Source organism: Stenella coeruleoalba, assembly GCF_951394435.1.
Source record: "Stenella coeruleoalba genome assembly, chromosome: 9".
Lineage (NCBI taxonomy): Eukaryota > Metazoa > Chordata > Mammalia > Artiodactyla > Delphinidae > Stenella > Stenella coeruleoalba.
Window position 1 is genome coordinate 65037330 of NC_137155.1, and position 15742 is coordinate 65053071.

General features: G+C 41.6%; 1 protein-coding gene across 10 annotated transcripts in view; it reads right to left on the reverse strand.

Annotated features, from left to right (window-relative positions):
- The window catches only part of ELMO1 (engulfment and cell motility 1), a 777407-nt gene that overhangs the window by 379532 nt on the left and 382133 nt on the right, over positions 1–15742 (reverse strand). For all 10 annotated transcript variants that reach the window (XM_079930925.1, XM_079930920.1, XM_079930924.1 and 7 more), the window contains one exon: positions 8375–8544. In XM_079930925.1, the coding sequence (XP_079787051.1) occupies positions 8375–8544 (170 nt within the window). The remainder of the gene's footprint in view (positions 1–8374; positions 8545–15742) is intronic.

Consider the following 15742-nt stretch of genomic DNA (forward strand, 5'->3'; position numbering starts at 1 on the left):
TTATAGCCCAGTGAATAAAACAGGGAACAAATGGCCTACATTGCTTTAAAGAGTGGTGTGTTAGTATTGTTGAAGAACCAAATCTCTGGAAGAAAATATACAAACCTGATTTGTACCACTTTCCATTTCCCATGGTGTAACTACTCCAAAATTATTTCTTAATTATTTACAAAGGGGTGAAATTGCATTACAGGGAGATACCAGGAAGGCGCTATCTTAACAAGTGGTCAAAGTGAACATCAGTAATAAGACAAAGAGACATCATGTGCCATTAAGAGGATGCAATGAAATAAACACAAGCATCTGTGATGTTCTAGCCAAAGACATATGTTTTCTAAAAGAAGAAAACACTGGAGAAACCTGTAGAAAAAGGACTTCGTGTTTCAGTAGGAAACTATGCAGTGTCTCTGGCTTACTCTTCTGGGTTATCCAGCCCTGATTCCAGCCCTGCTGTCTTTAAGCTGTAGGTAACTGATGCATATGTATATTTTGTCCTGCCTAGTGGTGATTTAATTAACTTCCTCCCTGCAGGTGAAAAACCAGTTTTGTCTCCATTTGCAATTCACTTCGACATTGCTCTGTTTCATATAAATTTGTGCCCTTTTGACTCTCCCTTTGAACCAGTGAAAACATCTCCCTGGTTCCCTCATATCAGATGAGTAAAATACATCTTTTAACACATATTCAATTTTATAATCTCTATGAAAGCCATGTTTTTATCTTTCCCTGATAATTACCTTTTAATTAATTACCTTTTAATAAACCCCAACTGGGGAATATTCTAAAAATGGCTCACCTCTAATCTCAAAAAATGTCAAAGCCATGAGAGAAAAGGAAAGACTAAGGAATAGCTCCAGATTGCAAGAGACTGAAACCACCCGCCTTGGCCAGGCACTTGGATGAGTTGTCTGGCAACAAGAGGTCCTGATAAGGTGCTGCCACCAAAAACTAACCGGGAGAATTCGGGAGGGGCCGAAAGGAGGGAGGAGAGGCCAGTCCATATGTCCTATCAACCTCCCAGAATCCTTCTCACTGGAATCCATCTCGGCTGAGAGATGCACGTGCCACCAGGAAGGACCCCGAGTCAGTCCAAATATGAGCACAAGCAAGATGACTGGCCAGAGACCACTTGGAAACTAACCCCATTGCCATAAAACCTGAGATTGTGAGCCACGTGGAGGAACAGCTCTCCCAGCTTCCCTGACCCTGCTGCTCTCTGCCCGGACTCCCCTTTCCAATAGTCTTTTGCTTTGTCAGTACATGTGTCTCCTAGGACAATTCATTTCTGAGTGTTAGACAAGAGCCCACTCTCGGGCCCTGGAAGGAGTCCCCCCCTTCCTGCAACAATTAGGAGAAGACAGGACAACTGGGTGCCAGGGGCTCTCTGGAGTTAGGTCTTTGTAAAGGACACAAACAGGACAACTGGTGAAACTTGATCTTGTAACTTCTCCATTAAGTCTGGAACTGTTAAATTAATTGAACAAGGAGGCCTTTAGACCGAAGGGGCTCTAATGCTCTGGAGGCCTGTAAAAGCAATCTAAAACCCTAAACCTGCAAATGCCTCCAGGTTAGGAAATGGAAACCTAAGGACAAGCAATCACAAACAGCCAACTAGACTTTAAACTACAGCTAATCCAACAACTCCCTTGCTTTGCTTCCACTTCTTCTCTACAAGAGTCTCCCCTCTCCCCCACCAGCCCCGGTGGGTAGAGTGTTCCTAACCACTTCCAGTTTGGCACTGACCGATTCTAACTGATTTTTGCTCAAATACACTCTAAAAATTTTTAATATGCCTCAGTTAATCTTTTAACAGAACTGCTACAAAATTAATGCTGTGGGATGTGTGTAACATATAAAGCAGTCACTGCAATTTTCCAAAATAACTTTCTCGCTTAGGGCCTGAGCATCCTTAGGTTTATCTATGTGTTCTACCCCCTGTAGCAGACCCTGGCCTTAGAAAGTTCTCCCTGACCAGAGTGCAGAAAGAAATTCATTGCCTAAACAGTGTTTCTTACTTCTCCACTTCCTCACTTTGGCTTCAGAGTAAACGTAAGCAGAAGACGAACTTTTTGTTGTGATGTCTGTTTTCCTAACTGAGTTTCTCTCTCTCTCTCTCTCTCTCTCTCTCTCTCTCTCAATATATACTCACTTTAAAAGAAACATATCTGGAGAACAAATGATTCTCGAAAGACTGATGTTTCACAGTGATCAGAAGCCCCTCACCTCAGCCCAAGCTATGGCATCTCTTCCCTAGCAGAAGATAATCTCTTCTTTAAACAGGCTGTGTGACCCCTTCTCATTTCCATTACCGGAGTAATAGACAAAGACACAGAAACAAAGCAAAAAGGGATGGCCAGGCGGAGTTCCAGCATAAGGGATTTTCTGCCACACAACCCCCGACAAAGCCCTAGACGGTTGGCCCCTTTAGCGTTTGTGATGCAAATTTCTGGCAGGGCCCCAGAAGGGCTGCTGCAGTTGGAACTCCCTGAGCTCTGCTAACTGCAGCTCCAGGAGAGCAGACAGAGGGAGCTGGGAAGACGCAGCAGGCTTCTCAGCTGGGGCCCACAGACCACACAGAGCAGGTTCTTTCCGACTCTGTCTGGGGAGGTACTTGCTCCTCCCCATGGCCTCTGTCCGAGGTGAAGTGCAAGACACACATGGTGTGACCTGTGCTTGGCGGCTGGCAAAGAGTCGCTGATGAATTTGGCCTGGCCTGGACCTTCCAGAACAACCAAGGATTGTAAGAGACACTGAATTCTCAGAAGCGACAGCATGAGTTAGAGCCAACAATCCATGTCCGCGGAGGTTAACAAAGTTACTTTCAAAAAAGAAATTCATCTTTTGTGTGAAGACAAAATTTCAAAAAATGTCACACGTAGTCGCAAACTGTCATGCATGTTTGTATTTTCTACGCACACACATACACCCATGTGCCTAACCCAGTGTCAGGAATATTCAGCACTTAAATAATATATACTTTGCTAAATGAATAAAACCTACAAATCCATCCTCAAGTGTGGGTGCCAGGCAACATCAAAGCCAAGACATCATTTCAGGGTGCTTAATTCAGGTCATAACTCAATTTTCACATCTCCTGAGAAACAGTCACAGCTCTGATTCCAGCCAGGAGGAAACGATCTGAATAATCGAAGTTTAATATGAAACTGTTCGTGTGCTAACAATGACAATTGTTATAAACACAAACACACATAGCTATACATACACCCAAACATCCTCATCTGTGTCATCTATATGACAGAATGCGGAGGGGATTGATAGTTTATACAGCAAATGTGGTTTGTTTTTAAGACAATTACTTAAGGGCTTTACATATCTCTAAAACAACTACGGGACTCTTTGACCTGTTCCTAATACAGCCAATTTCGGAGAAATGACCAACCAAGCAAATAAAAAGTACTTATAAATTCCCCAGATCAGTGAAAGCTCCTCAAATACCTCACTGCTATTTTTCTTAGGAAAGCTAGAATCCCTAAGGAAACGCCAGCCCAGTATTGCCCAGGGTGTTAGGAATGGACATACCCCCGATATGAATGGTAAAGTACAAATTAGGACACGTCAACAAGCTATGGGGCTGTTCTTAATTTAACACAGCTTCAACATGTGTATATCCTCTGAATCGGGAATTTTATTCCAACAGAATAAATATTCACAGAGATTCTGCTGAAAGAAAAACTGATGAGAGAATGTTCATAATCCTGAAAAAACCTGAAAGCAGTGTAAATATCCAACAACAGGGGAATGGTTAACTCTACTCTGCATATCCTTGAAATTCTCCTATTACATTGCATATCAATTGTACCTCAACAGAGCTTTAAAAATGAATTAATAGGCAGATAACAAAAATGATGAGGGGAATAATATTTAACCACGTGGGAATATTGTTAGGTACAAAAAGCAGGCTACAGAGAGCATGAATAATATAATTCTACTTTTGTAAAGCCAGTGTATGTGTGTGCGTGTGTATCTAAAAGCATATACAAAAACAATATACACCAAGATGTTAAAAATATTTGTCTCTGGAAAGGGAGATTACAAATGACTCTTATTCTCCTCCTTCTGCTTATTTACACTTATTTTTTAAACAATAAATGTATTTTTTTTATTAAGGAGAAAAAGCTAATTCAAAAAAAATGAGTTTTTCGTAAACATGTGAATTTAATTTCTTTCACTCTTAACTTTTCTGCCAGAGTGTTGCTACTGCTTACTCATATTCCAAGGGCATAATTTTCCTGTCATGTTGCCAAGTGGGAAACTATAAGGATCCTTTCATTCTTGGAAATGTTCCCCCTGTTCTTCTGATGGGTGAACAGTAGAAGGGCACAGGGTAAACTGTCCAATTGTCTATGTGCATAGCAGCATAGAAAAAGAACACAGTGTTTTGTTAAAACCCAAAGAAAAGCAGTGTTATTCACTACAATGGATTTAGAGTTGCAGGTACAATATTTTTTCTTTCAAATAAAATAAAATATATAATTTCTGAGAAATCTTTACAAAAAACCACTGCCCATTCCTTAATGGGCACCATTTCCTGGCTCAGGTTGGGGAAACAAGTTTCCCCACAAATTTATTTGCTTCTACATCGATGTTTCAAGCTGAAACTAGACATGGAATTTCAAAATTCCACAAGAATGGAAAGATTAAAATTCAAGTTTTAGACACTGTGTTCTGCCAAAGTGACACTTCCCCTTGCTCCTTTGTGGCTAATTTTCCCCCCATCGTCGCTCCTGGTACCAGCTGGAGAGAGACCTTTAAAAGCTCAGCCTTGGGCAATGGCAAACAGGCAAGTGTATCTTTGAATCTCATTACAGCTCAAAGTAAGCAGAAAAATTCCAGCTACATTTCTTCAGTGTTTCCTAAAAATTTCCACAGGTCCTGCTCAGGAAACCTCTGCCCTTCCCAGCTGGAAGTCTGCCCAGGAGTCATAAGTAAATGCCTTCCAAATTGTAGGGTCTATTTAATTTGTGCCGTTTATATTCCAGAGGTTTCCTGTTAATTAATTAAAGTCTTGTTTAAGTTTAATTGAGAAGCCGGGTTTCCTTTTAAGAAAAGTGTCTTTCTCTTTTCTTTTTCATCTGAGCAAAAGATCTGAAAATAGCTGTGCATTAAATGAGCAGCTTCTTAGCATGAGTTGCAGGACCTTGCAGAAGGAAGGGAGGAGGTTGTACAGCACCAGTGCCCTCTTTCCTCCATCCCTAAGTGTAGCATGACCTATAACTTATATAAAATGGTGATGAGGGCACACACTAAGGTGATTCAGAGAGACATCATCCCTTCCCAGTAACATAGTGTGTTGGGAAAGTGTAAGAGACAATGCAAACCGGAACTCACCCAAGATCTGGTCTTGAGTTTTGCTCATCTGTCTGAAATCTGGCTGCATGTAACAAATTGGGATGGCTTACAGATTATAAATAATTAAAATATTAATGAGGATGATACAGTATAGAAAAAAAGAATTCAGTTACTGTGGTCCACATAAAGTAAATTCAGTATTAACATGTGAAACATAGAGATATAATTCAGACCTCCTGTCCCCAGTGATCAGTCTTTGGGTCACTCAGTAAGTCAAGATGAATTATAGAGTAAGGCAACAGCACAGATGAAAAGTCCTAATGTTGACAAGACAATACATAGTATCAGTTTTTACTCTTTCTCTTCTGGAGCACAAGGAGGGAGTGCCCCTTTGATGAGTCTTATCAGCTGAATTGTGTCCCCCCCCCCAAATTCATATGTCGAATCCCTGCCCCCAGTGCCTCAGAATGGGACAGTATTTGGAGGTAGAGCCTTTAAAGAGGTGATTAAGTTAAAATGAGGTCATTAGGGTGTGTCCTAATCCAATCTGACTGGTGTCCTTATAAGAGGAGGAAATTTAGACACACAAAGAGACACCAGGGATGCTTGTGCTCAGAGGAAAGATGATGTGAGGACTTAGGAAGAAGGTGGCCATTAGCAAATCAAGGAGAGAGCTGCAGAAGAAACCAAACCTGCCAACACCTTGATCTTGGGCTTCCAGCCACCAGCACTGTGCGAATGTAAATTTCTGTTCTTTAAGCCACCTGGTCTGTGCTATTTTGTTATGGAAGCACTAGCAAACAAATATAATGAGAAACTAAAAAAGTAAAGCCCCTAACATGCATTTTCCCTCATTGTCAAATATATAACTGCCAACCTCCAGAGGTACTGGAGCTCAGCTCCAGTCCTCTATTCAGGGCGCATATCACATGGACTCTGGCTATCAGCGTATGTACCACTGTAATTGTAATTAATTGCAATTCTGATAAATTTGGAAGTATTAACACAATGTCATTCTGAATATTCCAGAGCTTAAGCCCCTGGATACTTAGGTATTTGTGGCAGAACCACCTAACATTAGCAGGTTCCATTATGACTGGCTCCGATGCAGTGTTTTTGATACATCAATGGCTGGGACTTAGATAAATCAATAAACATGAGGACAGTTTTACATTTTTATCTAACACCTTGTAAATGTGATGGAGGCAGAAGCTCCCAGGGCTCACTGTCCCACCAGAAGCAGTGGTGGGCATGAAGAGGGGTCTACCACATGTGGCAGTCCCATGAAGTTGTCCACAGTTACCAGGGAAGGTGGTTGCAATCACAACTCGCAATCCACTGCTCACTAGTAACAAGGAACGAGGGATCTGACACGCGCTACCCTAGATTTCAGCTGGAGCTTCCAACAAAGACAGAACCCTCTTTCTCCTTTTCCTTGGGCCAGTCTCCTGGATCCTTAAACTAATTTAACTTTCCTCAAGCTGTTTCAAGCTCCAACCCCAATTTTTCAGTAACCACTTTGGATTCTGGTAACACCCAGGATTTGAGATTCTCTGCCCTACTCTAAGCTGATGTTTGCCAAAAATGTAATGAGCAGAGTTTTAGTCATCATCAAAAAAATAAATGATACCTGTCTACAATTGAGCCTTTCCAGATCACCCAGTCCTGCCTGCCAGTCCTCTTGGATTTGACTCCCCTGCCCCCATTCACTCCTAGATATTTTCTCTACTTCTTTATGAAGGCCTCCAACTCCAAACTCTAGAGAACATTCTTATACAGGAGATATTCTTGCTGTTATAAAACATGCTCTCTTTGAATGAGGGGAAAAAAAGAATCTTCATTAGTGCCAACTACAGAGGCTAAATAATGCCAAGTGTAGGAGGAGACAGGAAGGAAGAAAGGAAGGAAGGAAGGGAGTGGGTCAAGATAGGTCTCTACCATGTACAGTCAGCAGGTCATTCTTTAAATCACCACGTACTGAAGAGAGATTTAACTGGCCCAGGTTTACACCCCAATTCTAAATGCTATTTATTCTTTCCTAACAAATGCCTATCTCAACTCTGCACATTATTTATTTAGCAAATTACTATGTAGTTAGCTGGCTCAGCATTCTCACATGCTCTAACTGGCATGCTCTAACAGTCTTCACCAGTTGCACCTGACTATACGGAAATGAGCAGTGTCCTGTGGACCCTACCCTGGTATTCTGTGGTCAAGGGAGTTATCTGTCCACACATGTAAAAGCTAGACCCATCTGGCTCTGTAGCCAGAGAATCACACCAGAGATCAAACCCTACCCTGAGAAGGTGAGCTCCCCAATGCCCATTCCTTCCTTGCTCATGGTAGAACTCAAACTCCTTCAAGGCCCATTCACTGATACCTCCCCCCGCACCCCCCTATAAGGTTCCATGAGATGTAACTGGTCCAACCTCTAGACTCCCAGCCCTCAGGAGGAATTGTACCTCAACTGAATTCTGCCTCCATAAATATTTAGATGGCAAGGTTCACATCATTTAAAATTTTCCCAACTTCCACTTTTTTGCACACAATGGGTACCTAATAAATGTTTATTGTACTTAATGATAAATAATTAAGGACATGTATTTCATCAGTCAAGTGTTAATTTTTTAAAAAATTACTTCAGGGATGTTATTTTGACCTGGTTTAAGACTTTGAAACATAAGGAGGTATTCTAACTTTTTAAAAAAATGGAGTCAGGGAAGGAAACCTTTTTTTAGGGATAAGCAAAGGATGTGAGGGATTTATATTTTGAAGAATTATAATTTGTGTTGGAAAGGCCCTTAGAGATAATGACTAATATTTTTCCTTATAAATCTAAAATTTCAGAGATTGTCTTAGATAATGGCTAGTTGGTGGGTGGAGAACATAGTGATACATTACGAAACCACAGACCACACATTATCTTAAACGCCATTTTTTTTTCCCTGAGCCTAGACAATTCCTGGCATTTAAAACTAGAAATTGCAAGTACAAGAAAAGTAACAAATACCCAAAACATTACAAAGTACAGGACAGATTGGAAGTCTAGGTAAAAGATGCTTACTCAGTGCCGCTTTCAACCATCTGCGTGAGGAGAGAGATGCCATCCAGATTGATAAACTCCTGGGCAAACGTGACATCCCGGGAGAGGCTGGCCAAGTCCTTCAGGGCCTCCAGCTTGGCGTCCATACTCGACGACTGGATTCGTTCATGGAGCTGGTGGGCGTTTTGAGCCTCACCGGGGACAAAAACAAAGCACAGTATTCACGGAGGAAACCACAACAGACAAAATATTAACATCTCATTGAGAAATGAACACTCAAAGGCCAAAAGCACAAGACCAGATGAGTATTACAAACCAAGGGCAGGTTTCCAATCATAATGACTCCACCTTCAGGCAATGCTTGTCAATTTCACAGCGGGAATCAGTTGCCCTCTTTTGACAGGACCCATATTCCCATCTCAAGGAAAAGCAAGAACCCAAGAACAGTAAAACCCCAGAAATGGAGCGGGTATGGCAGTGCGGAGGGGAAAATGTTTACTTTTTAAGTAAAATTATTATCTATAAATGACAGAAAGCTATTTGCTTAATTAAGCAATTACACAAATTTATACAGCATGTTCACCCATTCCGTCAATACTCTGAGTAATAACTGCCTACACACAATGTTTAAAAGCTTCATTAGACACCCAAATCATCTTTCTGGGTTTCGGAAAGTCTTCCAGCACAGCACAATGCGGCTTGTAAATTCCACTTTTCAACAACTCGTGTTTCACTGTGCATTAGCTATTGCCTAAATAATTAGGCAACCAAATTAGCAGCTTTGTCTCCAATTAAAGTTCCCCTTTTTAAGGCATTTGCATGTTGCTTCTACATGCAGGACAGAAGTATACTGGAGGAGCTGAACTTCTAGATAATAATGTGTCTTCTGTATTTCTCATTCACCCAGTCAAGGCTTCCATATCTACCTTTCAGTTGGGACAGAAGGTAGGAAAAATAAGATAATAAATTTTTCTGCCTGTGTTTTTGCTTAATAGAAATAACTGAATATCTTTGTAGTTATTAACTCAAAACTGCAATGGTTGAAGCACTCTGCCATTCTCATATTCTCCTTTGAAACTTGTCATATTTCTGAGAAAGGGGAAGAAGGTATATTTGACCCCAACAATGAGGCATCTTCTCCCAAACAGAAACTGATTAGAAATATCAGAGGAGCCCCATGTGAACTATAAGAGGGCTAAGATTGCAGAGCAGAAAAAACAGAACCCACACAGGAACTGAGAGCAAAGGGACTCCACACCAAGTGCCCCCTTCCTCCCTGTCCAGCTTCCCTTCACTGTCACCTGGAAGCAGCCCCGCAGAAAGAAGGGGATTCAGCAGGGAAACCAATGCAATCCTTCAGTGACCAAGACAGATGAAACCCATACTGCTATCACTTGGTCAGAGACATATACTATGGTCTCCCATGTAATTATAACCAAAACTTGACATTTTGCATCAGAAACTAGAATAGAAGAAGGAAGCAAAGGAAGGTGCAGGAGAATAAGAACCTTTCCTACTCGTTCACTGATACCCATATAGCTGACAAACGGCTCAAACCCTAAATTCCATTGTTTAGAAAGGGAGAATCACTTTATTTATCTTTCTACATTGTTCAAAGATGTACCATTCTCCAAAATTTTCAAATGCAGATACAGCATTAACAGTAACATACAATATTTAAACCAAGTGAGTCACTTTGAATTCCTTGAAAAATACATTTTTCTCCCAGCAGGAAGTCTGCATTTACTATAGAGATTATGATAATAATGAGGACTCAAAAATGATTTCATTGTCATAATTAATAGTGTTTGGTGCTGTTAATACTACTAATAAAAACAGCTGACAGTTACTTAGAGATTTTCAGTTTTTGGCCGCGCTGCGTGGCTTGCAGGATCTTAGTTCCCCGACCAGGGATCGAATCCAGGCCCTCGGCAGTGAAAGTGCGGAGTCCTAACCACTGGACTGCCAGGGAATTCCCACCTAGTGTTTTTTATGAGCCACTATTCAAAATATCTTCCTGAAGGACTTCATTCAATCTATCAGGCAGGAGCTTTCATTATCTTCATTTTACAAAGGAAATGGAAGTGTAGAGAAGTTAAGTAACTTGCCCAGCGTCACACAGCTTGTCCATGCTGGAGCTAAGATAGAGCCTGGGCAGCTATGCCCCTTCAAAATCAAAGACAGAATCCTCACTCACTGATTCAACAAATACTCCTGGAAGCTTACTCTGAGCCAGGCGTTGCTCTATATATTTAGGATTCTGCAACAAACAGGAGGCAAGCTTCTTGCCCTCCTGGAGCTTACGTCCTTGAGGTGGGGGGCAGACAATAAAACAAATTAACAGTAAGAAATTAAATATCGCTGAGTTCATAGCAAAACCTAAAAGAGGAATGAGATAGTGACGAGTGGCGTTTTAAGATGGAGTGGTTTTCAGGGACAAGCAGCCTAAAAAGCAACATTGATGCAGAGATCTGATTGACAAGGAGTCAGGCACATCAGGCAAGGGCCGAGGAAGATATTCTGGGCAGCAGGAATGGTTAGTACAAAGGAGGTACAGGAGGAACAAGTCCGTCATGTCTGGAGGGACAGAAGGAGGACCAATGTATCTGGGGTTGGACAGCAAAGGAGAAAGTGGCAGGAGGTGAGGACAGGCAAGCCGACTGGGCCAGGCGGCCTAAGGAGTTCATGAGCAGCGGAGCTGGAGGAATCCTGGGTGGTGATGAGCATCCCTGACTGAAAGGATGCATTTAGATATCTAGACAGATGTGTGGTACCTTTGGAGCTCTCAAAATAGCATTAGATTCAAACCCTGGAAGCCACCAAAATGTTCAACATAGGACAATGGTTAAAAAAACTCATGGTATAGTCATAGGATGAAATATCATATGGAATTAAAAATGAAACTTTCAGAGAATATAGGATAGCATGGGCACATCTTCATGATGGAATATTAGGAGAAAGGGGAGGATGCAAATATATTTTCTTGTTTGAGGGGCAGAGGTATATGTGTATGGGTGTGGGCGTGTATCCACTGGAACGTAAAGGAGAAGAAGTATGTCAGATTTGCTCACCACTTTATCTCCGGTACCTAGAACAGAGCGTGGCATTTACCAGGAGTTCAAAAAAATTCCACTAAGTGCATGAAGAAATAAATGAATATTATGCACACATATTTGCATAAATACAACCCAAGGAAACAAATCAAGATATGACCCATTGTTATTTATGAATTGTAATATTCTACATAATGTTTTGTAGCAGGCTTCACTTTTCAAATATTCCATGAGTCTGCAATATTTTTATGTTTGGGGGGAAATCTACATTATTAAAAAATAAAATAACCTTAGTTCTGATTTTTCAAGCAGTTAGCACAACTGAAAAGAGTCTAGCAGCTATATGGGTGATTGTATCAGATAGTAAGTTTTATTTTCTGGAATTGTGCTAAGGATAGAAAACAAGTTTCGCCTTGAGCCCCTCAGACAGCTCAGTGTGACTGCCTAATGTCCTGGACTGAGAAAGTTCTGGGCCCGGGCTCAGAGGGAAACAGCCTCCGAGTGATCACAGGTGAACACAGAACGGGTATGTATGGTACAGGTGTGCCAGGTATTTACCATCTCTATTCTTTAAGGTCCTACTTAAAATTATTCCCAAGAAACTTCCAGAATGGTTCCGGGTCCGTGATACCAATTAAGAAGTAATCTAAAATGTCCTTAGGATCACAGGTTTCACAGATATTTTCAAATGTACACTCAATATTGCCCAGCAACCAGACTACGCTTTCCTAGAATGTCTGCTATGTCCCTCCAAAATGACTCCTTCACACCTTTTCTTCTCTCCTTAAACTCCCCCATCCCCTGCTTCCCTCACACCAGTGATCTTGCCTCACATTTTATTGAGGAAATCAAAGCGGTCAGCCAGGAGTTCCTGCACCTTCCTACTTCAAAAAGCACAGCCAGAGTTCCTTCATCTTCTTATTTCCAAGGACACGGCCCAGGGTCTCTACTCTCACGCTTTGCTTCTTCCTGATTCTATGCACCCGGCCCCTATTTCCTATCCAAGGTCAATCTTTCCCTGCAGCTCTAGAGCCCTTACCCTCTCACCTTCTCAGGTATTCTGCTTCTGTTTTGTCCCCCTTTCACCCGTACATCAGTTTCTCTCCCTGCAGTGGATCATTTCCAGCTGCAAACATATCTAATAGGTTGGTCCTGTCTTAAAAAAACAAACAGAAATGTACAAACCTTTGTACATTGAGCCAATCAATTCACTTCCAGCCAGGCCCTCATTTCACTGCTTCCACTCTCTGCAAAAGTTCTGGAACAAAGAGTGGGTCTAAAGCTGCAACTCACCTCACCTCATACTCTCTCTTCTCCTCACCTCCACGAGGCTTCCACCCTCACCCCTACCTCCGCGGACAGCAGCTCCATAATGCTACCAACACCTCTGTGCAGCACACCCTCCTCGCTCATCTGATCTTCCTACTGTCTCAGCAGCCTTCAGCCTTTCTTTCTCCTTGAGGCACTTTCTTCTGTTGGCTTCTTGGCCAGCTCCTCCTCCAAACCTGAGAGTGTGCCCAGGGCCCTGCCTTCCCTGTGGCGGACAACCTCACCCAGCGCATGGCCTTCCATGCCACGTACCTGTGATGGCTGGCACACCTGTATTCTCCAGGCTGCCCGACACACATTCCTAACTGCCTGGTTGACACGTTGTGCTCATGGGCACATAACAGGCATCTCGAACTCTTCATTTTCCCCTTCCCAAACTTTCTGTTCCAGTAAACAACACTACTGTTTATTGTGCCCAAATACCGGGCCATCCTCGCAGCCTCTCTCAAGGGGCACCACATCCAAAGTATCAGGAAGTGCTAGCGCTTGCCCTCTAACACTCCTTCAGACCCTCCGCATCCTTACAACGCAGGCAGCCCGCACCATCTTCATCTCCTGCCAGGACTGCTGCACTGAACTCCTAACCTGTCCCCCTGCCACCTACAGTCTGTTCTTGGGCAGCAGCCAGAGTGATCTTGTCACTCCTCTGCCTAAAAGCCTCCACTGGCTTCTCTCTGAGTTAGGCTCATAGGGCAATGGAGAGAAATAGAACTTAAGACAGCTTACAATTCTTTTCAAGTTTCTCAGCTCCGTGGAGAGAAATTGGTTCCAAAAATTTTAATGGCCTCCCTGTTAAGAATCTCTGGTAACCTGAATCCACAGAGAGAGTGAGATAACACTGCTTTTCTTTTAGCTCGGGTAACTGGCCCCCAAAATCAGTGTGACAAGCCCTCTGACCCAGATGCCTCTAATATCATTTCTCCAAACGAGAGAGAACAGAAAGGCAGGGTTATGCTTAGAGCTGACAAAGCAACAGTAGATACTTGATCAGCAGTTTTATTTAATATGTCCACACGGGCCAAATGAGGGATAAAAGGCAAGAAGAGCTCGGGTCATATATAAAACGGCTCTTAAAAATCTAATAGTTTGGAATACTGGAATGGTTTTAGCATGGAATGTTATGATTCACCTCTTGTATACTGTAGTGACATTATGATATGTATTTGTGTGTGTATTTATTTAATTAAAAATAACACCAGCACATGGTATAGAAATATGTAAGTACTACCAGAAGTTATAAAATGATAAATAAAGTTAGCCTAATGTTAACAGTTTCTTGTGCCCCTTGAGAATCATTTTTATCCTTTTATCAACATACATATATACCTCCTTTCCCTGTGCATAACGCTGTCACTCCATACACAATGTTCTGCAACCTGCTTTTGCACTTAATAAAATTTTTAGATGCCTCTGAGGCAGCATAACACATTCTTTTTTACAGCTACACAGTATTCTATCACATGGTTATTACCTAATGCATTTAACTAGTCCCAACTGATAGACAGTTAACAGGTTTCAGTTTTTGATTACTGAAAGCAATGATGCATACAGCCCTGTATGGGGTGTGTGTGTGTGTGTGTGTGTGTGTGTGTGTGTGTGCGCGCGCGTCCTGCAGTGCTTTTGTGAGTCTATCTATTGGATAGATTCCCAGCAGTAAAATTGTTAGGACAAAGACATATGTATTTTAAGCTTGGGTGGATACAGCTAAATTGCCCTCCAAAGAGGCTGTACCAATTTGTACTCTTGACACCACAGCGTCTTTGCCTCACACCTTGGTTATCTAGGAGTGTAGATTTTCATCTCTTTTGAGAGAAAGATTGAGTTTTTTCTTTCATATGTATCTATATCTATATAGATCTATACAGCTATAGCTAAATAGCCATATATAGATCTATATAGATCCATCTATCTATATATATCTATAGATAGACTATATAGAGAGATTTATAGATCAAGAGAGAGAAAGAAATCATCTTTGTTTATAGCTTTTGGCCATCTGCTTTGGGGGCAGCTAATTTATTCATAAGAGATCCTGCAGATTGAGGAATTAGGCCTCTATTTATCATGCACGTTGCCAATTGTTTTCCTTAATTTGCTGTTTTTGACTTTGTTTCTGGAATTCTTTCCAAACAGGAAGGTTTGGTAGGGTTGTTTTTATTTTTTGGTAGTCAAATTTATCAATCTTTTTCTTTATGACTTCTGGGTTTTGTGCCCTACTTAGAGTGGCTTTCCACACTCCAAGACTACAAATATATTTACTGTGAAAACTTTTAAAAACAAAAATTTCAGGAAAGTGAAAACAATGGTCTGGGAACGCACGCTTCTTCTAATAGGAACACTAGCCAAAATTTATGTAAAATATGCTTTATGCAACACGTGACCTCAGGTTAGATATCCATAGGTATTATTATCATGGCAGGTACAAGGGAACACTACTTAGCTGCACAATCTGAAGGTCTCCAAACCCTGAAATGCTCAGAAATTCACACACATTTGCACACATTCCCTGAGTATGTTCATGGCTAGATTTTCATGATACTGGAGAGATGGATAAGGACAGGACACCTACAAAAGATACATGTTTAAGATGGTCACTAGAGAGACTGTCTAAAGATGTGCAATGCAGAGGAAGACCGTCAGCCAAGTGTCGGACTTTTAAAAGAATAAAAATGCAGGTTGTTTTCTTCGATCTTCTCTTATTAATGCCCTATTTTGTTAGGAACAATCCAGAAAGGATAGTTCTATATAGAGGAGGACTGAAAATAAATCCATCAACAAAAATACCATCACTGATAGAGTGGAGGTGAGACTCAGCCCAGCTGCACATTGCCTAAAACAAGAGTGTGTGTATGCATGTGTGTATCGAGTGTGGGCATGTGCGCGTCTTTTCTGGCTACAGGGAGAGTTCAGCTGAGGTAGACGAAAGGACTTGTAAAAGCTAGCGCAGCACTGCTTGCCAGTTTCTTTATGGTACTCTAATACCTCCTAGCAAATTTAATAGAGACAG